At 37.7% G+C, this 19,238-nt stretch overlaps 1 protein-coding gene across 1 annotated transcript in view; it reads right to left on the reverse strand.

The window, feature by feature from the left end:
• Positions 1–2,130: 2,130 nt before the first annotated feature.
• The window catches only part of LOC112103763 (inter-alpha-trypsin inhibitor heavy chain H3-like), a 36,360-nt gene continuing 19,252 nt past the window's right edge, over positions 2,131–19,238 (reverse strand). Inside the window, exons 11-22 of the mRNA XM_026656708.2 lie at positions 18,741–18,922; positions 18,252–18,437; positions 16,720–16,859; positions 16,177–16,331; positions 14,714–14,719; positions 12,916–12,942; positions 11,971–12,027; positions 10,575–10,688; positions 9,729–9,933; positions 7,594–7,766; positions 2,735–2,846; positions 2,131–2,643 (exon numbers count right to left, since the gene is read on the reverse strand). Coding sequence (XP_026512493.1) covers positions 2,499–2,643; positions 2,735–2,846; positions 7,594–7,766; positions 9,729–9,933; positions 10,575–10,688; positions 11,971–12,027; positions 12,916–12,942; positions 14,714–14,719; positions 16,177–16,331; positions 16,720–16,859; positions 18,252–18,437; positions 18,741–18,922 — 1,502 coding nt within the window. The 3' untranslated portion in view covers positions 2,131–2,498. The remainder of the gene's footprint in view (positions 2,644–2,734; positions 2,847–7,593; positions 7,767–9,728; positions 9,934–10,574; positions 10,689–11,970; positions 12,028–12,915; positions 12,943–14,713; positions 14,720–16,176; positions 16,332–16,719; positions 16,860–18,251; positions 18,438–18,740; positions 18,923–19,238) is intronic.

Below are 19,238 nucleotides of genomic sequence, written 5' to 3' on the forward strand. Positions count from 1 at the left end.
AAAAAAAAAAAAAAAAAAAAAAAAAAAAAGCCGTGAATGCGATCAGCTCTACCACCGCCGCTTCAGTCTTCAGCGGCTGGTCCTTCGCTCCGAGAGGGAGTGAGGAACCCGCCGCCAAAGAACTGGACGTGCCGCCCCTCTCCGTTGGCCGCCCCAAGCACCTGCTTGCTGGGCTGGTGCCTGGAGCCGGCCCTGCCCATCTAACACTAATAAAGGGCGTTTTCTTTTTTTTTATTGGTGCACGCATGCTGTTCTCTATTTGTCTCCCCCAAAGATTTAGTGGTTGCCATCCATTACCTTAGATAAAACTTGAGAGACTCAGACTGCTTTGACCTGCATCACATCAACAATTTGATCTCTAGCTCTGTGCAAAATAAAATAAAATAAAAAACCTAGAAACTCTTTGAAAAATTGCTGTTTTTTCCAGTGCTTTATAGCTCCACAAATTTGGGTCACTAACCCTACCCTGCACCCTCCTGAGGCACACCAAACTTCAAAGGACTCCAACTAAGCATGTTGCTTTTAGATAACTTAGAAAGTTGACCTTCAAATAGAAGTGGTGATGCAACCTTAATTATAGTGGCACTGCCAAGCCAATGTTCTGGGGTAAAAATTAAATATTAACTTTTGGAATTGTAGACATGCTATAATTAAGTTTACATGCTACTCTAATGTTAGCAAGTCTGAGTGGGATAAGCCTACCCATCTGTTTGTGGACATTAACTGTAAATCTGTATAATCTTTGCAATAAAATAGTTTTCTAACATGTCTTTAAAAATAATTGTATACACAAAGAGAGTCTACTTTTCCTCTGACCCATGCACTTAATTTCTATTAACCTTAATGGCATCTACACATGCATCAAAAAGGGGATGAACTGCAAAATTAAAAGACTGAGTTGAGAAACAGAAAAGTGTGATGAACCTGCCATAGGACCCTTATAACAACTCTGTTGCGTTTAAGCATCCAGAACTAGAGATGTCTGGAGAACAATGACAATTCTGTTTTGTGACAATTTTTGAGCTCTCACAATTTGTTTTCATTCCACAGTGGAACAAAACCAAAATCTTTTGAATGTTCTTGCAAAATAGAAATGTGTCAAAACAGCTGTGTCAAAAAGCTCAGCTTTTTGATTTCTCTCTCTCCCTCTCTGGTCAGATGTGACTAGAGAGGCTGGGATCTCAAAAATCTTCTTGATAGAACCACCAGCAAAACAGACACTTCTCCACAAAATGGTTCAGCATTGACAAAACTGTATAGTTTGATGAAATTTAATTTTTTGTTAATTTTTTTAAGACTCAAAGATACGTTGTGGACAAAAGTTACTTTTGTGGTGATTCTGCTTCCTTATAGTGGTCACCCCTAAAAACTTGCCAATTTTATTTTACTGGTGGGTAACTAAAACAAGGTTTTCTTATCATTTGCAATATTCCTTATCTTGCTATCAGAAATACCTTGCATATACTGTTGTAACCTTATTTATCAAAGCCAAAAAATTGGCAAATAGAGAGACGGTGTGCCTAGTGTAGTAGCATGTATCTTCTTTACTTCTGAACTTCCCATTTTTCATTACTAAGATTAGCGTGAAAACAGGATAGATCTTTCTTACGGATTCTCCTGCTCTGGGGTTCATCTTCCTACTCCTACTCTTTTGGGAAGCGTTCATTTTAACAGAATGTGCAAAATATTTACAGCACATGACAAAACTTCTTTATTGTTGCATTTTGCTATGAATTAAAATGTAGGCCTATTTTTTCCCCGCCCTAGTGGTGGCTGGGTCACATTCAGAGGTTGATGAGCCTGATACAGATTAGCTAGCGGAACTGAATTTTTCAGTTCAGGTAATAGTGATTCATGCTTTAAAATCCAGAGGTCCCAGGTTGAACCCTTGCTGCCAACAACCCACCCAGGAACGTGGTGGTACACCAGCACACCGCACAATACAATCAAGTACACAAATAGTTCTACAAAGTTATGGATTTATGAATTCTCTTGAAAATAAGGTCTGGTCTATCTGATCAGAAGTGTCAGATGCTCTGTTATGCTGCAGATAATTCATTACAACGTTTACCTGACATTCTGGAATCTATGCCTTGTTGGATGGCAGTTGGAATGACTGAATAAGACAGCAAGTTTTGAAGCTTTTATTTAAACCTTTTGAGACACAAGTACTTGAATTAAATGTTTTTCCTCTATTTACAGAGAGGAATTATAAAGTTTGTAAATTAATTTAATACAAAAAAATCTATATTTGGTTTATGTGATGAAATAGAATGATTTTGTAGATATTGGTTGCGTGATGCCTGTTTAGGCAAACACAACAGCTAATTTGCATTTAAGAACTAATCACACACAAACTAGCCTGATTCACTAGAATCAGTTACGTGACAGTATTGCCAACCAACACACCAATTCTGTAAGCTTACTATAATTTAATAGCTGATTATTAGAAAGCATAACTCATTCAGAAAAATGCTCTCTAAACACACATCTGAGGATTAATTTACAGTTGTGTCAAATATATTGGAAACAATATAGTCTGTGTGAACTCCATCAATCAGCCCTGCTCCATTGTTATGAACAAACCAGCAAGGGATATCAATGCCATGCTTTGGATCTTTTCTGTAATCTTTCTGCCAGCCCCTGAAATAGAAAACATATAACTATGTAAATATCAATGCACAAGCTACAAGTAGATAAGGTAATATTTTCTAAGGACTTGATTATTATTTACCTAGTTACTGTCAGTTTATTGTTTTTGATCACGATTGTAGCATCTGGTTTCTTGGGATCAGACCCAGGATGGATTTCAAGTATATTAAAGTCAATGTGGTGGAAAAATTGCCCTAAAAATGAGAAACAATATCAACTGTTAACATTTCATGCCTGTGGTGTGCATTAAAAAAGTCATTTACGCTCCTACGTTGATTTTTCAGGCTCTCCTAAGGATCTAGGTATACAGGGCCAAAATTTCAGCAGAATGTCAAATATGCATCCACACAGTTTGTGGATACACTGATTTTGCATAAGCAAATACTAACTTTCAGGCCAATTTAAGTATTATTTGTTTTGTATTTTGTATAATATCTATTTAATAATAATTAATAATCCTTTATTCTTCTACAGTATCTTCCATCCATCTGTGTTTAAATTTTCAGTGACTTGTGTTAAAGGAAGCCAATCTGGGCAAACAGCTACATGAAATATGATGAGTACTATGCAAAAATGGATGGGGTTGGACAGAGTGCTGTCTAGTTATGCAAATCAAATCTTCAAAAAGATGTTTCATGTACAAGACCATTTTGTTTGAACAGCTGTAGATCCTCACAATTGAAAACTGAGTTGCCAATAATTATCTTTAAATTATTTGATTCATCTAAATTAGTTTAGGGCTGCCTAGATTAGGGATTTTATTTCAGCCCCATTTCTCCATAAATTGTGTCCTTACTCAAGCATACACGGTAAAATTTATCTCTTTTAATCTCCCTTCATAAATTCTTCATGGTCACCTTGTTTTCTGTCATGTCTGTTCAGTTGCATTGGTTGGGAGTCTCATCCAAGCACCTACTGCTTTTATTCGACAATAAATACATGTATTGGGAAAGCAGCCATAGTAACCTTGAAAATGATTGAGCTCAGAAAACTGTTTGGTATAATTTCTGAATTCCAATTGCATGTGCACACTTATGGCAGAATTTGCTGCTGCTTCTTCTGCATTGTGTTGCACTGTTTGTGTAAAACTATTATATGGCTGGTGCAGAATAACTAGAGTGTTTTCACAAATGTTAGATAACAAACAGACATAATTGTAGTTTATTTAATAAAATACAAGCTCAAACTCAGGGGTGATATAAATGATACTGTGAGATACATGCCAGTGAGCTGATATAAACCAGGCTATGTCAGTGTGCCTGTAGGATGCTGTAACTTAAAATACCAAAGGGATGGTAGCAAAAACAGCGAATAATGCCCTACCTCAGTGGTTTTCAAACTGTTTTTCTGGGGACCCAGTTGAAGAAAATTGTTGATGCCCATGACCCAACGGTGGGGCTCAGGGCTGGGACAGGGGATTGGGGTGTGGGGTTGGGGTGTGGACTTACCTCCAGCGGCTCCCGGTCAGCAGCGCAGCCGAGGTGCAGAGGCAGGCTTCTGGCCTGTCCTGGCACCGCAGACCACGCTGTTCCCCGGAAGCGGCCAGCACCAGGTCCGGCTCTTAGGCGGAGGCACACAAGCGGCTTTGCACGACTCTCACCAGCAGGCACCGCTTCTCCGCCCCCCCCCACCAGTTCCCATTGGCCAGTTCCCAGCCAATGGGAGTGCGGAGCCGGTGCTCAGGGCGGGGGCAGCGGTGTTGAACCTGCTGCTGGCCACTTCCGGGGCACAACATGGTGTTGGAACAGGTAGGCACTAGCCTGCCTTAGCTGGGCAGCACTGCCGATGGGACTTTTAATGTCCCGGTCGGCGGTACTGACCAGAGCGACCAAGTGCCTGACATGCCACGACCCAGTACTGGGTCACGACCCGAACTTTAAAAAACGCTGCCCTACCTTATCTGACCTCTTACTGTTAGTGTTTTCTTGCTATAGGGCCCCATTGGCCTGTAAATTACACCACCTAACACGCTGGCTTACCGACATGTAATTTACATCACCATTGATGATTTTTTTTTCAGATTCCAAATATGGGTGCAAAAAAAAGGTGAGGGTACATCTGTAATAGTTCATTATCCTTCCACCATCAGCAAACTCACTGACCTGTTAGGAATACAAGCTTGTTACCCTCAACCTAAACATGCAAGGGAAAATTGGCAGGAGTTTACATAATTCTTGAACACACAGTAGTGCTTCCAACAGATAATACATCCCAGTAAAGGTATTACACTGGCAGAAAATATGATTCAGTGGTGCTCTGCCTTTAAGTATGCAGCAATTCTCCAAAAAGAGACATATTTTTGGAGTTTAATGTACCCACCCTACACACACCTACATCATATATCATTTGAAAGCTTATTTTATTTATGTTCGATGAGGTACAATGTGGCGCTGTCAAGTGGTGCCATAAGCTTGTAAGTGAGGTAAACAATGGTGTCCAAAATGAGAGTTTGTCACTTTTTTCACAGTTCCAGGAACACTGCAACATGACTACTACTACAGTTTTTACTGTCTAAGTTAATTTCAACACCTTATTGTGGTGTTTACTGGTCAAAGCTACCACTCAACAATGTATTTCAAGATATTTAATGGTTTTGCATGGGAAAATATTTTTAAGCTGTTTAGCATGTGGCAAAAATGGCAAATATCAGCATTTTGCAATATACTAATATGAAATGTTTTCACATCACATATTATTAATTGTCAAAGTATCTCACAAGTGATTATAATAGTTTTCTATATTTTCAATTGAAATTTGCTGAACAGATCAGCCTGACTCTGAAGGTTGTTTTCCAGTATCAATAGATTGCATGCCACAGTTTGTGCTGCAGAGTGGGTAGATATAACTGTACATGAATTCCTAATATAAAGCTTTTGTCTTTGTAGCTTTTTAGTTCAGTTTTTTAATTCAGTGACACTTATGCACAGGTCAGTATTAGTGTTGGAGATGACAATACACAGCTTCCTACTGAACTTCAATCAAAGTGCTCAATAAACAAAAATGGCAATTTTGATACTAACATATAGATCTAATATAGATCTAATTTAGCACGTCTGTATACTTGTACAAAATAAAAAATGGTGGGTATTAGCGGTAGTAATGCTAACAATGCTGCTTTGGGAGTTTTATCTCTATGGGGAAGTTACAGTACATGAAGACATTGAGGACAAAAGGACCTTAAAGCTTACATCAAAGAAAAAAAGCTCTCCACAAACTTTGAAAAATGTGTTATTTGTCAAGAAAATCAAAAAAATGCAAAACTGTTAAAAGCCACCGGTGCTGAACAGAATTCTGGGATGCTGGCATCAGAAGCCAGGAGAGATTAATTGTATTGGCTGCTACTGAATGAAACTCTGAATCTGATCAGAGAGCATCATAGTCACGTATTTCTATAGCCACCAGAGAAAGCTCATCCTCCAGCACTGGGTCCTGTTGCATAGTTTGCTTGAGACAAAAACACACAAGAAAGACAAGAAACTTCATAAAATAGAAACATGACAGAGCAACCAAACTAAGGAAAGCAGAACTTCAAAGAGGAGCTGATCGCATGTTGCACAGAATAGGTATGAAAGACTTGATTGCTAAGGATACAGTTTATCACTCCAATCTTTCTTTCTTCCTGCTTGAGTAAAACAAATCTTAAAGTAAAACCAGCTGGTTACACTGCAACAGTTCAGTCACCTTATCACGCTGCATTTTATCAGCTCATTACAGAGACAGACAATGATATGTACAACAAGAAGGCTCTTCTCCTCTCCAAGCTGCTACAAGGATATAAAGCCCTACTTCCCTCAGCTATAGAAACTGCAAGATATGCCACTAGGAAGTTACAGGCAAGATTAGTAAAACCACTACGGTTTTGCAATTTCATTCCATGCACAGCATGGACAAGGCAAGTCTATCACTGTTCTATGCCAAGGCTTAAATTCATCTGGAGCCCACCGGAGTAGAACTCTGGTAAACATTTTTAAACTCATGGGAGGTGCCAGGGCTCAGGTTTTGGGGTGTCAGCCCTGTGGGAGGCACCAGGGCTCAGGGTTCGGGGTTTCAGCTGCACAGGAGGTAATGATGATGACTAGAAATGTCACCAGTGATATTACAATTCAATTATACCTGTACATATATTTTTTTTTTACCCTTTAAATTGTTGTTATGTTTTGAGGTCCCAAAGAAATCCAATTTTGTTTTGAAATAATACATTAAGCTAACAGAGTCATTAAGCTAACAGAAACAAATGCAAATATTTCAAAGTGGTAATTTTAACATGTTGATGGTATCATTTTTTATTCCTGTTTCTTTGGTAATGGCACCATATGACAGCTCCACATCATACCTCATCTTAAAGTAGACATAATAAGCTTTCAAATGATGCATGATGTGCACGTGTTTAGAAAGGGTACACTGAATTGACCAAATTGATGATGTGTGCCGCTCATTTACTTTATGCCCAGAATGACTGTTGAACATCAAATCAGGGCCTTGTCTTCACTATGGAAAAAAACAACGGCGTGTTCTTACCATGTTAGCTAACTTGAGACAAAACCCAGGTGAAAGACAAGACAGTTTCTAGGTTTAACATGTGTTAGCAGGTCAAAATATTTCCAAGGTAAAAATATACCTTTTTTCCTAGTCTGGATGCATGCACAGGGAGTTGGCAGATTTTGGCTGTACAGTGCGTAATGAGTATTTTAATAGTGCCTATCTCTAGGTGTAAAATGATGATCAAACTGAAACAAGAAACATCCACTTTTCAAAGAGTTTGAGAGAGTTGGTGCAATAAAGAAAACAAGTCTGTAGATGGGTATTAGGCAGACCTTAAGGTGGATCAGCGAGACTAGTGAGGGCAAGTGGGTCAGTTTAAGCACTGGGAAAAGAAATAAGAAAAATAGTTGTTAAAGTTTTGAAAAGTCTGACCGCACAAGGCCTTATGTGAATTCATACCTAATAAGCCATGGGTACGTTCAGACAGCTTGTGACTATCCAGCGTATACAATCCTAGGAAGTCCTGGTGTAGAGGATGCTTCTTCCACACTTGGTGCAAAACAATAACAAATGATGCGCCATCTCCCATTGAAAGCACTAGATTTTTTTTCCTGTTGATTATCACAGTTAGACTGGGGAAAAAAGAAACCATAATTAAGAAATCTTATGTTTCTTGATGCCATTATTGTGAATAACAGAATTACTAGAGATGATGAAGGACTTGAGAAAGGAAAACTGTCTCGCAAACAAAAAAAAGATTTCAGCATGTAGCCTGACTCTGTGTGTGTGTGTGTGTGTAGTATTGAGACTGAGTGCAAAATTATCTTAGAGAAGGCTAATCCCTCACTTTCAAATCTCTTTGCAAACCACTTCTATTGAAACACCTACTAGAACTGGCCATCTAATAATGGATAGGCTGAGACACAGTTGGATATAGTATGCCTATGTATTTGTTTATTAATAAAATGTATGCCTTTCATCACCATTTTTCTTGAATGCTTTGTGCCACTACTCCCTCCCCTTTGACTGTCTGAGCTGAGACAGTAAACTCTCCAGACTTTGTCATCAATGTTATATGCAGTGTAGTTGTAGTCATGTCGGTCCCAGGATATCAGAGAGACAAGGTGACTGAGGTAATATCTTTTATAGGATCAACTTCTGTTGGTGAGAAAAACAAGCTCTCACAGTGTGGCTCGAAAGTGTGTCTCTCTCACCAACAGAAGTTGGTCCAATAAAAGATATTACCTCACCCACCTTCTCTGTCAATGCTAGTAAAAATGAAGCTCCAATCCTGATTAAGTTCTTTGGGCATTACCACAATAAAAATATTAAATGCACAGGACAGATTGTGTCTTTGCTATCCTGCTCTCTCTACTGCACAGTTCTAACAGGTTCTAGCTGTGCATCTGAGGACAGCAGAACACTGAAGTTGATCTTCCCTTTGTTCTGAGACAAGAATTTTACTCAGAGTACCTAGTGAAAATTTGAAGAGGTAGGGCTATGAATATTGAAGCTAATCTAAAAACAGTAGCTGATCCTCAACTATTTTGTATCTTGGATAGTCATTTATATCTGTACAAACTGCATATAAAATACTGCCATTCTGATCTGGTGCCTGGTATAAATAACTCCACACTGAGCAAGTAGGTGGAGAATCAGGCCCTAACTAGTTTTATTTTTATATATACACACAACAGAAGAGACATTGATTCCTCTATGTATAAATGGCATAATTTCCATTTCTGAAAAGATGTTTGTTACAATATATCTGTTTTGTCTTTGAGCAAAATTTTTGTGAAACTTAAAACGCTGACAATTTATATATAGAATAGGCCACACCTTGTTATTTATCTCTTAAAGACTGTTAGTCACTGTAGTATTGGGTACAAAGCTAAATCCTGTTTTACGTAAGGGGAAAATTCTGCTCTCATTTATTATTGTAAATCCAGAGAAATTTAATGATAGTTACTCTGGATTTACACAGTGAAGCTGAGAGCAGAATCTAGCAGGATTTGAACCGGTATTAGAGTTTTCAGCTTAACCTTTGCATGTTCATAAAATGTATCTTCAATTTTAGTAGAGCTGTGCAAATAACAGGTTTTTCAGATCTTTGATGATTCCAAAAAATAAAATAAAATACAAGTTTTGGATCAGTCTGAAAGTGAAATTTTTCAAAATTTTTGGCAAATCAAAAAGTAAAAAAAAATTATTTCTGGTCAAATGAAATGTTTCATTTTGACATTTTCTAAATGAAACATTTCAATTTTGACCATTTTAAAATGTTTGTGATTGATTTTTTAATAAAATTAAAGGAAATTGTGAAACAAAAAGTTGTTTAGAACTGAAAATTTGAAACATTTCATTTAGAAAAATATCAAAATGAAATTTTTCATTTTTGCCCCCGAATTAAAAAAAAAAAATGTTGGTTGAAACAATTCAGCAAAACTAGCTTTCACAAAACATGTGCTGTTGTTGAATCTGGATTTCCAGCAAAAAAGTTTCAGATGAAAAATTTCACTCAGCTTTATTCTTTAGTGAACAATAGCTTTTTCACAAATTTGAAAATTCTTGAATGGTTCTGGTATTTGTGATACCCTTCTTGTCGCAGGGTGACTGTATCAAGCCAGGTGAAAACTGTCTTCTTTCTGCCCTTCTGGAGGGTTATTTTCTCAGGAGTTACTTCTAGTTTTAATTCCAGCTGCTTATTTTCAATCCCAAGTTTTCCAAAATACGTGTTTTGGATCTTTGCATCACTGCTCACTCTCTTATCTCCAATAAGCTGCCCATTGACTCTGATGCCTAAAATTAAAAAAAAAAAAAAAAAAAAAAAAAAATGAAAGATTCTGGTCAGCATATGTCAAGGAATGACATGGAAAAACTAAATTTGAGAAAATAAATCAGTTCAGAATCACATCAGAATTGTGATCTTATTTATTGTGGTTCAGAGCAGCATGTAAGAGCTATAATGCAATGGAGAATCTGGCCTGGAATCATCTGTTGAATGGGAATTCACTGAGAATAAGTGGCCGTCCACCAGGGCATATGGAATAAGATTCGACTTGTACTGGTCGGCAGCTTCAGTGTTGAGAAGGAAAAGTCTGAGCCATTATTCTCTATCACTCATTGTAAGCCTTTTCCAGGCATTCCAGGCAAGTTATGGCAAACATGACTTACTTGGAATTCTCACTACTTCCATTCACTGGGCCATATTATACCTGTACAATTCCTCTGAGGGGGTGGCCAAAAGTTCCTTTTCCTACTAAAAGTGAAAATATGGTGCAGTGCACTTTACACTAAGTGATGGAGTATTCCCTTGCTGTAGCTGTGTAGCTCCCATTAATGTCACTGGAAGTTACAATCTACATTGTGTAAGGAAGAGAAGAGCCCTATAAATGAAGTAAATATCCTGATTTACTATATTTAAAGTATGAAAAACTCACCTGTAACTGGGTCATTTATTAAATTTAACACTGCACCCGTCTCTTCATTGATATTGAAACAAATGGCATCTTCTTTTTGTGGCACTGATATAATGAAGTGTGGATCTCCATCAACTGTAAATAATAATCACTAGCATTTATATAATGCTGCAGATGTTCAAAAGTTGTGTACAAACAAAAACTAGTTAATTAAACATTATTATGTCTCCTCTTAGTTGATTTATACTGCCCCTTTAGAACAGGAACTTTTAAATTAGAGTGAAATAGTGAGATTAGAATGAAAGAGTAGCCACATTTAGCAATGAGTCTAGCTAATATCAACATATTTTACTGGGTGGAGGTAGGAGAAATTGGAACCCAATGAGATTTCTGGACCTAAAGATAACAAATCCTCATGTGAGTTTTAGCAAAATAGTTTTGTTGTGATAAGTGTGTGTGTGTGATAAGAGTGTTCAGTAACAAGGCCATTTACATAGGAGGCAATTTTGTTAGGAAAATATGATATCCTAATGCAAAAAGTGCTTAGAATTAGACCAAAGAATACAGCTGAGCTTAATGTGTATAGTTAAGAAATCATTTGATTCCTACAAAATGTTTCCACGAATAGACAAATGCCAAAAAGATAAATTTCTGGGACGAGAGGTTTAGGGGGACTAGATAAAGAGAAGCTGGATATAACACCCATATTTTTTTGCAAAACTAAAAGCTAACCCACAATGTTTAGCAAAATCCAAACAATCCTGGTTTTGTCCGTCTTTCCAACGTGACATAGAATTGTGGAAGAGTTAAAGCTATGTAAAATCAATATAATATACCCCAGTACTCTGGCTTGCTGCTAGGAAGAGAACAACTTTGGAAATTTTTTAAAATTTACTTATAGAATTGACCCTATTGAAAGATCTTCTGAATATAAAACTTTTAAATTATACAGGTGAAGAAAAAAAATCTATAACCCAACTACTAAAATTTAACATACTAGTGCTACACCAAGTGGCATACCAAGAAGTAAGCCCTTAGCCTCGAGTAAGCTCTGTTGGGATAGTAACAAGGAGGGACATGAAAAAATGCTGGTGAAAGCAGGAGGCTGAGTGAGTACCATTCAGATAAAGAAGAGAAAAGTAAGGGTTATTGTCAAGAGGTTTAGGAGCAGAAAGAAAGACCATGATAAGGATTAAACCTGTGAAGGCTGAATGTTATAAAAGAATAAGGGAAATTTAGAGCAAATTAAAATGTGAGCCTATGGAACAAAAATTGCTTATTTATTTTGTTTTTATGAAAATTAATTATACAAAAGATTCTGAAGAATTTTGCAACTTGGTCTTTTTAAGGTTCTCCTCTTTTTTTTCAAAGAAGACCTTTTCCCTATTTTATTTTAAACTATTTAAAACAAACTCACCACTAGTATATAGGGAGGGGATTGAAGGACTACTGTACAGATAAGAATGTGTTGGATCTGCATAGAAACAAAGAACAAAGATTGTTAGAAATAAAATCAAAAGGGGATATTTGCACATTGTATCTACGACACAGGTAGGATGTTAACAATTTAAATTACTTGTTCAAGCTTAATTTCTATTCTAGTTCTAATACATAATGGTTATGGTTTGATGGTACTGCTCTGCACTGCCATGTGCAAAACCCAGGCTTGAGTGTCAATCCCAATCTCCAATTTACTGGTTCAGCATGTACTAGAAGTAATTGTGTTTATTCTCTGTGAATGACTGGGTATCACAAACAGGTTGTGAAGATATTTCCGCTGCTATTTCTTGTCTGGAAGAGGACAGACTGAGACAGTACTTAAGGCTGGAAGAGGAAGGCAGAGGACTAAAAATAGAACAAATGGAGAAGATTGTCAGGGCTTTCTCAGGTACATCGAAGACTATCTACACACACACACAGTTTGCTATAGCTGCAGTGTGACAGTTGCTGCTGCCCCTGAATCAGGAAAAGTGTCATCGGGATAGAGACAAACTTATTTACATTGTCTTCATCATCCGATGCTCTCCACTTGAGGCACCAAAGGAACTCTCTTCCAGTGATTCCAACATGTGGCTCAGAGATTCCCGATGAATATTTTGGCAAGGTGTGAAAGCCTGATCTGTGATGCTTCACTGCTGTAAGACTCAAGCCCTAAATCATAAGGATGTTTATACATACGACTGTTCAATTTTTAGTTGCATTTTAACCTATTATGTTGAATTTGCTAGTCTTTTCCTAGAATTTGTTAAAATATAGGTGAAAACACAGATAAACTTATTTCCCTCTGCCTGATCATTTTTGTTGCCTGAAATGATTCCTTTGACAAATCTAGTTCATTCAGAAATTCAAGATTATGACTTACATGATTGAGTGCCTGGGGCAGCCTTTGCTGTGAATGAAACAAAACAGCATTAGAACAGATAAATGAAAGACAAAAATAAAAGATATCCTGCATTTATCTATAGATTTCTAGATGTTTAGAAAACATACACTGCATCATCCCTTGCTTCCCAAGCTGAGAGCATTCCAGGGACAGCAAACCCAACTCCTGGAGAAAGGAAATGTCTTGTGTAGCTTTTGAGAAATCTGCTCAGGCCAACACACAGAGCAGCACTAATGAGATCTGAAGGGAGCTTTCCTACAATATTGGAGCCCTTAAGAGTTAGGGAGTAGGAGTGAAGCAAATGTAGATATGAATATTGATAAACAACCACACTACTCTAGCAAAGTTGAAACTTACATGGGACATTTAAACAAAAAACCTTACCATGAATAGCATGAATCTGGCCTATCCCCAGAAGTGCAGGGGAGTGGGGGAGTGGGTTAGGAAAAACATTTGAAGTAAAGGATAGTTAAGAACTAGAACAGGTTATCAAGGGAGGCTGTGGAATCCCCATCATTGGAGTTTTTTAAGAATAAGTTGGACTAACATCTGTCGAGGATGGTCTAGGTACACATGGTCCTCCCTCAGCATAGGGGGATGGACTAGATGACCTCTCAAGACCCCTTCCAGCCCTACATTTCTATGACTCTATGTAGCATAGATGCAGACACAGTACATGGGCCAAATTCTGCTCTTTTCTTTAACCCCTGGAAGAAGCCTCCATTCCTGAGGCCAGACCATCTCCTCCCGCAGTAAAACCTGTTGGGGGCAGGGTGTCTCTGAGGATCCTCTTTTGCCATTCCTCCCCAATTTGGCTGTGGGGCATGTATTTTCCATCCATCACAGGCCCTGCCCCAAAACCTGCCAGATTCCCAGGGATCTCTAAGAGGCCAAGACCATCTGCATGGAGGCCCAGTGCTTCTACGCCTGTTCTCTGGCAGTATGGCTGTGTTGGGGGATTCCCATGGGGGCTGTGGGACTGTTCACAGAAAAGACATATTATCTCATCTTGTCCTGGTAAACTCTGTGGCTGGAGGGGGAATGGAGTACATCCCGTCTGATTCTACCCACTCCTCTGCTTTGTCAGTCTCCTCCACTTCTCCCATGGGGATCCTAGACTTATGGAGCAGCCTTTATGGGGACGAGGTGGCTTGGTGCTGAATGGGAAACTGACACCTCTGGTCCTCCATGTGAGAGGAGAGAAATCTGTGGACCAAGAGTCTCCTCCATATAATTATCTGGCGGTGAATGATCCTGCCCATGGAAAGCAACTAACAATTCTTATTATTTGCTTGTATTAGGCACCTAGAGTCTACTGTGATAGGTTCATTACAATTTCTAAAGACAGATGGAGCTGAGTGAACAATGAAAACAATTATTTATGAATATTCTGCTTGAAAAAAATCATATTTTTTTTATTTATTATGGAGATATCCTATCTCCTAGAACTGGAAGGGACCTTGAAAGGTCATTGAGTCCAGCCCCCTGCCTTCACTAGCAAGACCAAGCACTGATTTTTGCCCCAGATCCCCAAGTGGCCCCCTCAAGGATTGAACACACAACTGTGGGTTTAGCAGGCCAATGCTCAAACCACTGAGCTATCCCTCCCCCCCATAAATTCTTACCCATTTATGAATTATTCACTCAGAATACTGCTCAAATAATTTTATTTTTTGTAAAGTGTGTAATTTGTCAAATAAATGATTCAGCAACTAATACCCAAGCAGCACTAAAGAGACAGAAGTATTGGGTAAAACAAATAGAATTTGAAACTTACCTTCAGCTGTTACCAGGGATGGATATGAAATAATAATAATAATAAAAAGTTAACTGTTAGTTTCAGGCACACAGTTAAACAGTTGGATAATCTGCTCTAATATGAAACACCATTTTAATTAGGTATTCTGAAGAAAAATCAAATATGGTTTGATGGTTCAGACATAACTCTTGTAGCATTTTAAATTTCAAGCCCATATTCTTGCTGTTGATGTGAGTGAATGTAAACCAACTGCAAGGGGAACAAATGAAAAGAAAATGTTTAACATATGGGACAACAAATCTGGACTCAATTATGCATGTGAAAAATGAATATTAGCCCATGGGAACAGTTATACTGGCAATTGCTTTACTCTGTCTCACTTTCATGCAGCTGCCAAGTGCTCCTTGACAATTTTACTCTGTTGCAATTTTCATGATATGAGATGAGACCCTTCATATTTCTGGTACAGCTCATGACTATGGTTGAATCTGTAACCCCATTTGCATGTCCGGAAGGGGCAGGTTGGTCAGCTGGGAGCACATTTGAAGGCCAGGGATTTGTGAAGAAACTATCAGAGTGCTGGGAAGCAGGCAAGGAGAGGAAAGCCATTAGGGTAGTGGAGGGGAAATCCAGCTGGGGTATTTTGTGGAAGGTTTGGTGGACCTAATCCAAGGACAAGAGACGAATGAGGAGAAGCAGAGCAATGTATGTGGTAAAGTGATAGCTGAGGCACTGAAAAGGAATGTACTTGTCTTAATTTCCTCAGTACAGCTTACTAAAGATGGACAGAGTCATTTTTCATGCCATATAGGTTAAGTAGGAGAAAATGGGCTGTAAAAGAGAACGCTAATTTAATGAACAACTAGCTAATAACTAACAAAGTAAACAAGAACAAGGGAAAGATAAATGGATCTGAATTTTAAATGACTACTTTCTTCTATTGCATCATATATGTATATTGTGTTTTCCAAACATGAAGATATTATACCTGCCCTTCAGCTATCTAAATGTCTGAGTATGCAAAACCTTACAAGAGTACTCTGTCTTCATGTGAGTAAGAACTTGCTGGATCTGACTCTGAATTAAAACAATATACAGAAAAGTTTAGGAGGAAGGGATGTGAACTGAAGTTGAGCATGTCTAGGTTATTTAGGTTAAATGTGTTTCTTGGTTTTATTTGTTTTATTGTTTTGAGATGTTTGTATTTTTATATACCATGATTTTGAATTTACAATATATTTTAAATTTATGGGCAAATGGGTAACAATGGAAGGTGGACTGATGGAAGTGAGTTTAAAGGAGGAAAATGATTCTGTGTGGTGCACAGGAGAAAGCTATTCTAACCATTGGAGGGCATGGCTTGAAAAATATATTTGCATATATATTTGAAACTCTGCTCCAATGTGAAAAGCCCCTATCTAAGGGAATGTCAAATGGTCATTTGAATTCCCTTACTAAAGTAAAACTGAAAATGTCTGTACCTTCTACTGGTTTATCAGCAATTGCAGCTTTATCTTCATTATCTTCTGGCTTCGTAACTACCATGGATGTCAAAGGTGTCACAAACTTGTACTTCAGAGAGAGCTCCAGGGCTTCAGCGGTAAGATTTTCCTTTTCTTCTCCCTGAGCTACAGTGCTGAATGAAGGGAGAGAATCAGAACATAAACTTTCTACAAAGCCAAATCATTAAACAATGGATTAAGCATTTTATTCTCCCTCTAAAATATGAAGCTATCCATTTATCTGCTGAAAAGAAATACACATTTCCTTTTGAGAGCACTCCTGACTTCACTGAGGGGCAGAGCAGGTAGCCACAGTCTGATCCAGTATTTGCACTCCTTTAAAATTAACTTGAAAAAACAATACTTACTATTTTTTGGCCTTCTCATGGGTGTATTTATGTGATGGAGAGTAAATTAGGTAAACAGTTCTGTATTTTCTGTGCATTTGTAATGAATATCGCCAATTAGCTGCCCAGTGTTTTCATGCTATTTCACAGAGAATGTTAATTTATATTTTGTTACCGTTTTTCCAGTAATTGTTGGATGGTGAGATAAGCCCAAAGCCTCTCAATGTAATCCCCAAATATGTACTCCTGTTCTTGGAGAGCTTTTGCTGTTTCTTCAACATCTGCTTGTTCACTAAATGTCACATCATTTTCTGCCTGTTAGGAATAAAGAAACTTCTCTCTGTAACAGACAGGTACAACTGAACCCTGACTATCCAAAATAGGTTACAGGAGACATCCAAAATCTTCATATAATCTAGAGTTTGGAAAATGAGGATTTTGTATGTAAGGATGTAAATTAATGAACATCTTGATCCTGCACTGAGAATTGCACAGGTTCAGAAATCAGTATCAGTGCCTTTGCTCAGTAGTTCCACAGCTGCTAGAAGTATATATACGGGGACATAACACATTTTCAAAATTAACATTGAAATTTGGTTAATCAGGATTTACCTGTACATTGCTTATGCTATGTATTTAACATGGCACAGATATAGTAGCTGGCCTAGTAGTAGCACAATTTCTGTATTTTAAATATACACCTCTACCCTGATATAACACAACCCGATATAACACGAATTCGGATATAACGCGGAAAAGCAGCGCTCTGGGGGGGCAGGGCTGCGCACTCCAGCAGATCAAAGCAAGTTCGATATAACACGGTTTCACCTATAACGCGGTAAGATTTTTTGGCTCCCGAGGACAGCGTTATATCAGGGTAGAGGTGTATCTAGTTTCAGATGATAACAATTGTAATGTGAAGTGGACCAATTTATGTCAGAGTACATATACAAGTGATACTATACATTTGATAAATATTCTCTGTATGAAAGTGGTACATTCGTGTTGGGTTTTTTAAAATTGTTATAGAATTCAGGACTGGAAATAATTTTTAGTCCACTTAGTACCTAACAGGAACAAAGTTCTATCTCCATTGGAAGGCCTTTCAGATATTCAATTGACTTAGAGGGTGGAAAGTATTCCTCAAAGGATTAAAGACTATTTTGGAGGACAAATGCATTTCACATGCAAACCAAATCACCAGAACTTGAAGGGGAAGTGGCAAGACTGGTATCTGGATTTCACTTAGCAATATTGCATTAGAACAAGATTTTCATACTATCATACTGATGAATCTTGAATTGTACTTTTTACAAAGTTTGCATACAAAGTTAAAAGTCACAGATTATTCCATTCAACTATTAAACACCATGTTAATGAAACAATAAGGCTAACCATGTAAAGACAAAAAAAATCATCAAGAGATGTAAACATCAAGGTTCTGATAGCAACACTAACTTACTCAATTTGGACATACTGTACAAAGTTACTCCAGATTGACGTTAGAGTAATTAAAAGAAAAATTTAGCTAAATAAATGTCATGCCTTTTGGTGTACTTACATTCTCCATACTCTGCAATATTTTTTTTCATAGAATAAAGGTATATTGGGGAATTTTTATACACTGCCAAATTTGGAATCTCCCACATTCATACATTTTTTGTCACAAAGAAAGGCTTGAAACAATCACAGTAGACCCATACTTACACCTTGAGCTTTCACATCTGCAGTCAAACTGTTCAGGTCATTATCTGTAATACGTCCAGCCACCACGATTTCAGAGCCATCATAGTAGTGCTTAAAATTGTTTTGAGTTAAGTCAGAAATTGCATTTTCAGGGTAGTTTAACTCCACTTCTGTAAGCATGGGATTGGCTACTTCCTCATAAAAACCCTAGAGGGAAGAGGGGGGCAGCTTATAATTAATAAATATATAATTCATAGACACTCCTATGCCCACAGATCTCTTGACACCTTAACAAATAAATAGAACTGTTCATTAGACCATGTTGTCTCCCAATTTATAGTCATTCCACTTTGCACCTTTACAAAAGAAGGGGAAAGCTGTTACCTGGAAATCTAGCACCCCAGCACATGGTCATATTTTGTTTAATTACATTGAAAGTGGAGGCAAATGTCATCAGAAATATCAGCGTGACTGCCATCATTAACTTAATTTACATAGTTATGGTTTTACCTCCATTTGTATGGCTGAATCAGAATCTGGATAGATGCGACGAGCCACCCCTTTATTCTCTAGTGCCATCTTTTCTAGAAAATTATAGTCAATACCATAGCCAAAAGCTAGGTTATATAAGGGGTATCTTCCTTGAATGGCTTTTTTTACATTCGCTTGAATTGCCTGAGGGTCTGATACACCTGCATATTAAATAATACAAAACAAAATAGGATTTTGTTTATGAAAACAATAGCAAACAGAAAAAAATAATAAAATGAATGAAATGTGGTTAGTTATTTTTTATTTTGATTTTTCAAGGCATGACTATCATGTTTTCTAGGCATCATTAATTCTAAACTAACTTTAGACAAAGTATATACAAGTATCTAACTTAGAAGGCAGACTTCCTTTCAAAAAAACCAAAACCCTTTATTAACCCCATAAATAAGGTTCTCCAAGAGGCAGAGTACACACCAGCCACCTTTGTGCTTTCAGGATTCTGAGTTGTTCAGGGAC

The sequence above is a fragment of the Terrapene carolina genome, unplaced genomic scaffold (genome assembly GCF_002925995.2).
Source record: "Terrapene carolina triunguis isolate 2854851 unplaced genomic scaffold, T_m_triunguis-2.0 Scaffold232, whole genome shotgun sequence".
NCBI lineage: Eukaryota > Metazoa > Chordata > Testudines > Emydidae > Terrapene > Terrapene triunguis.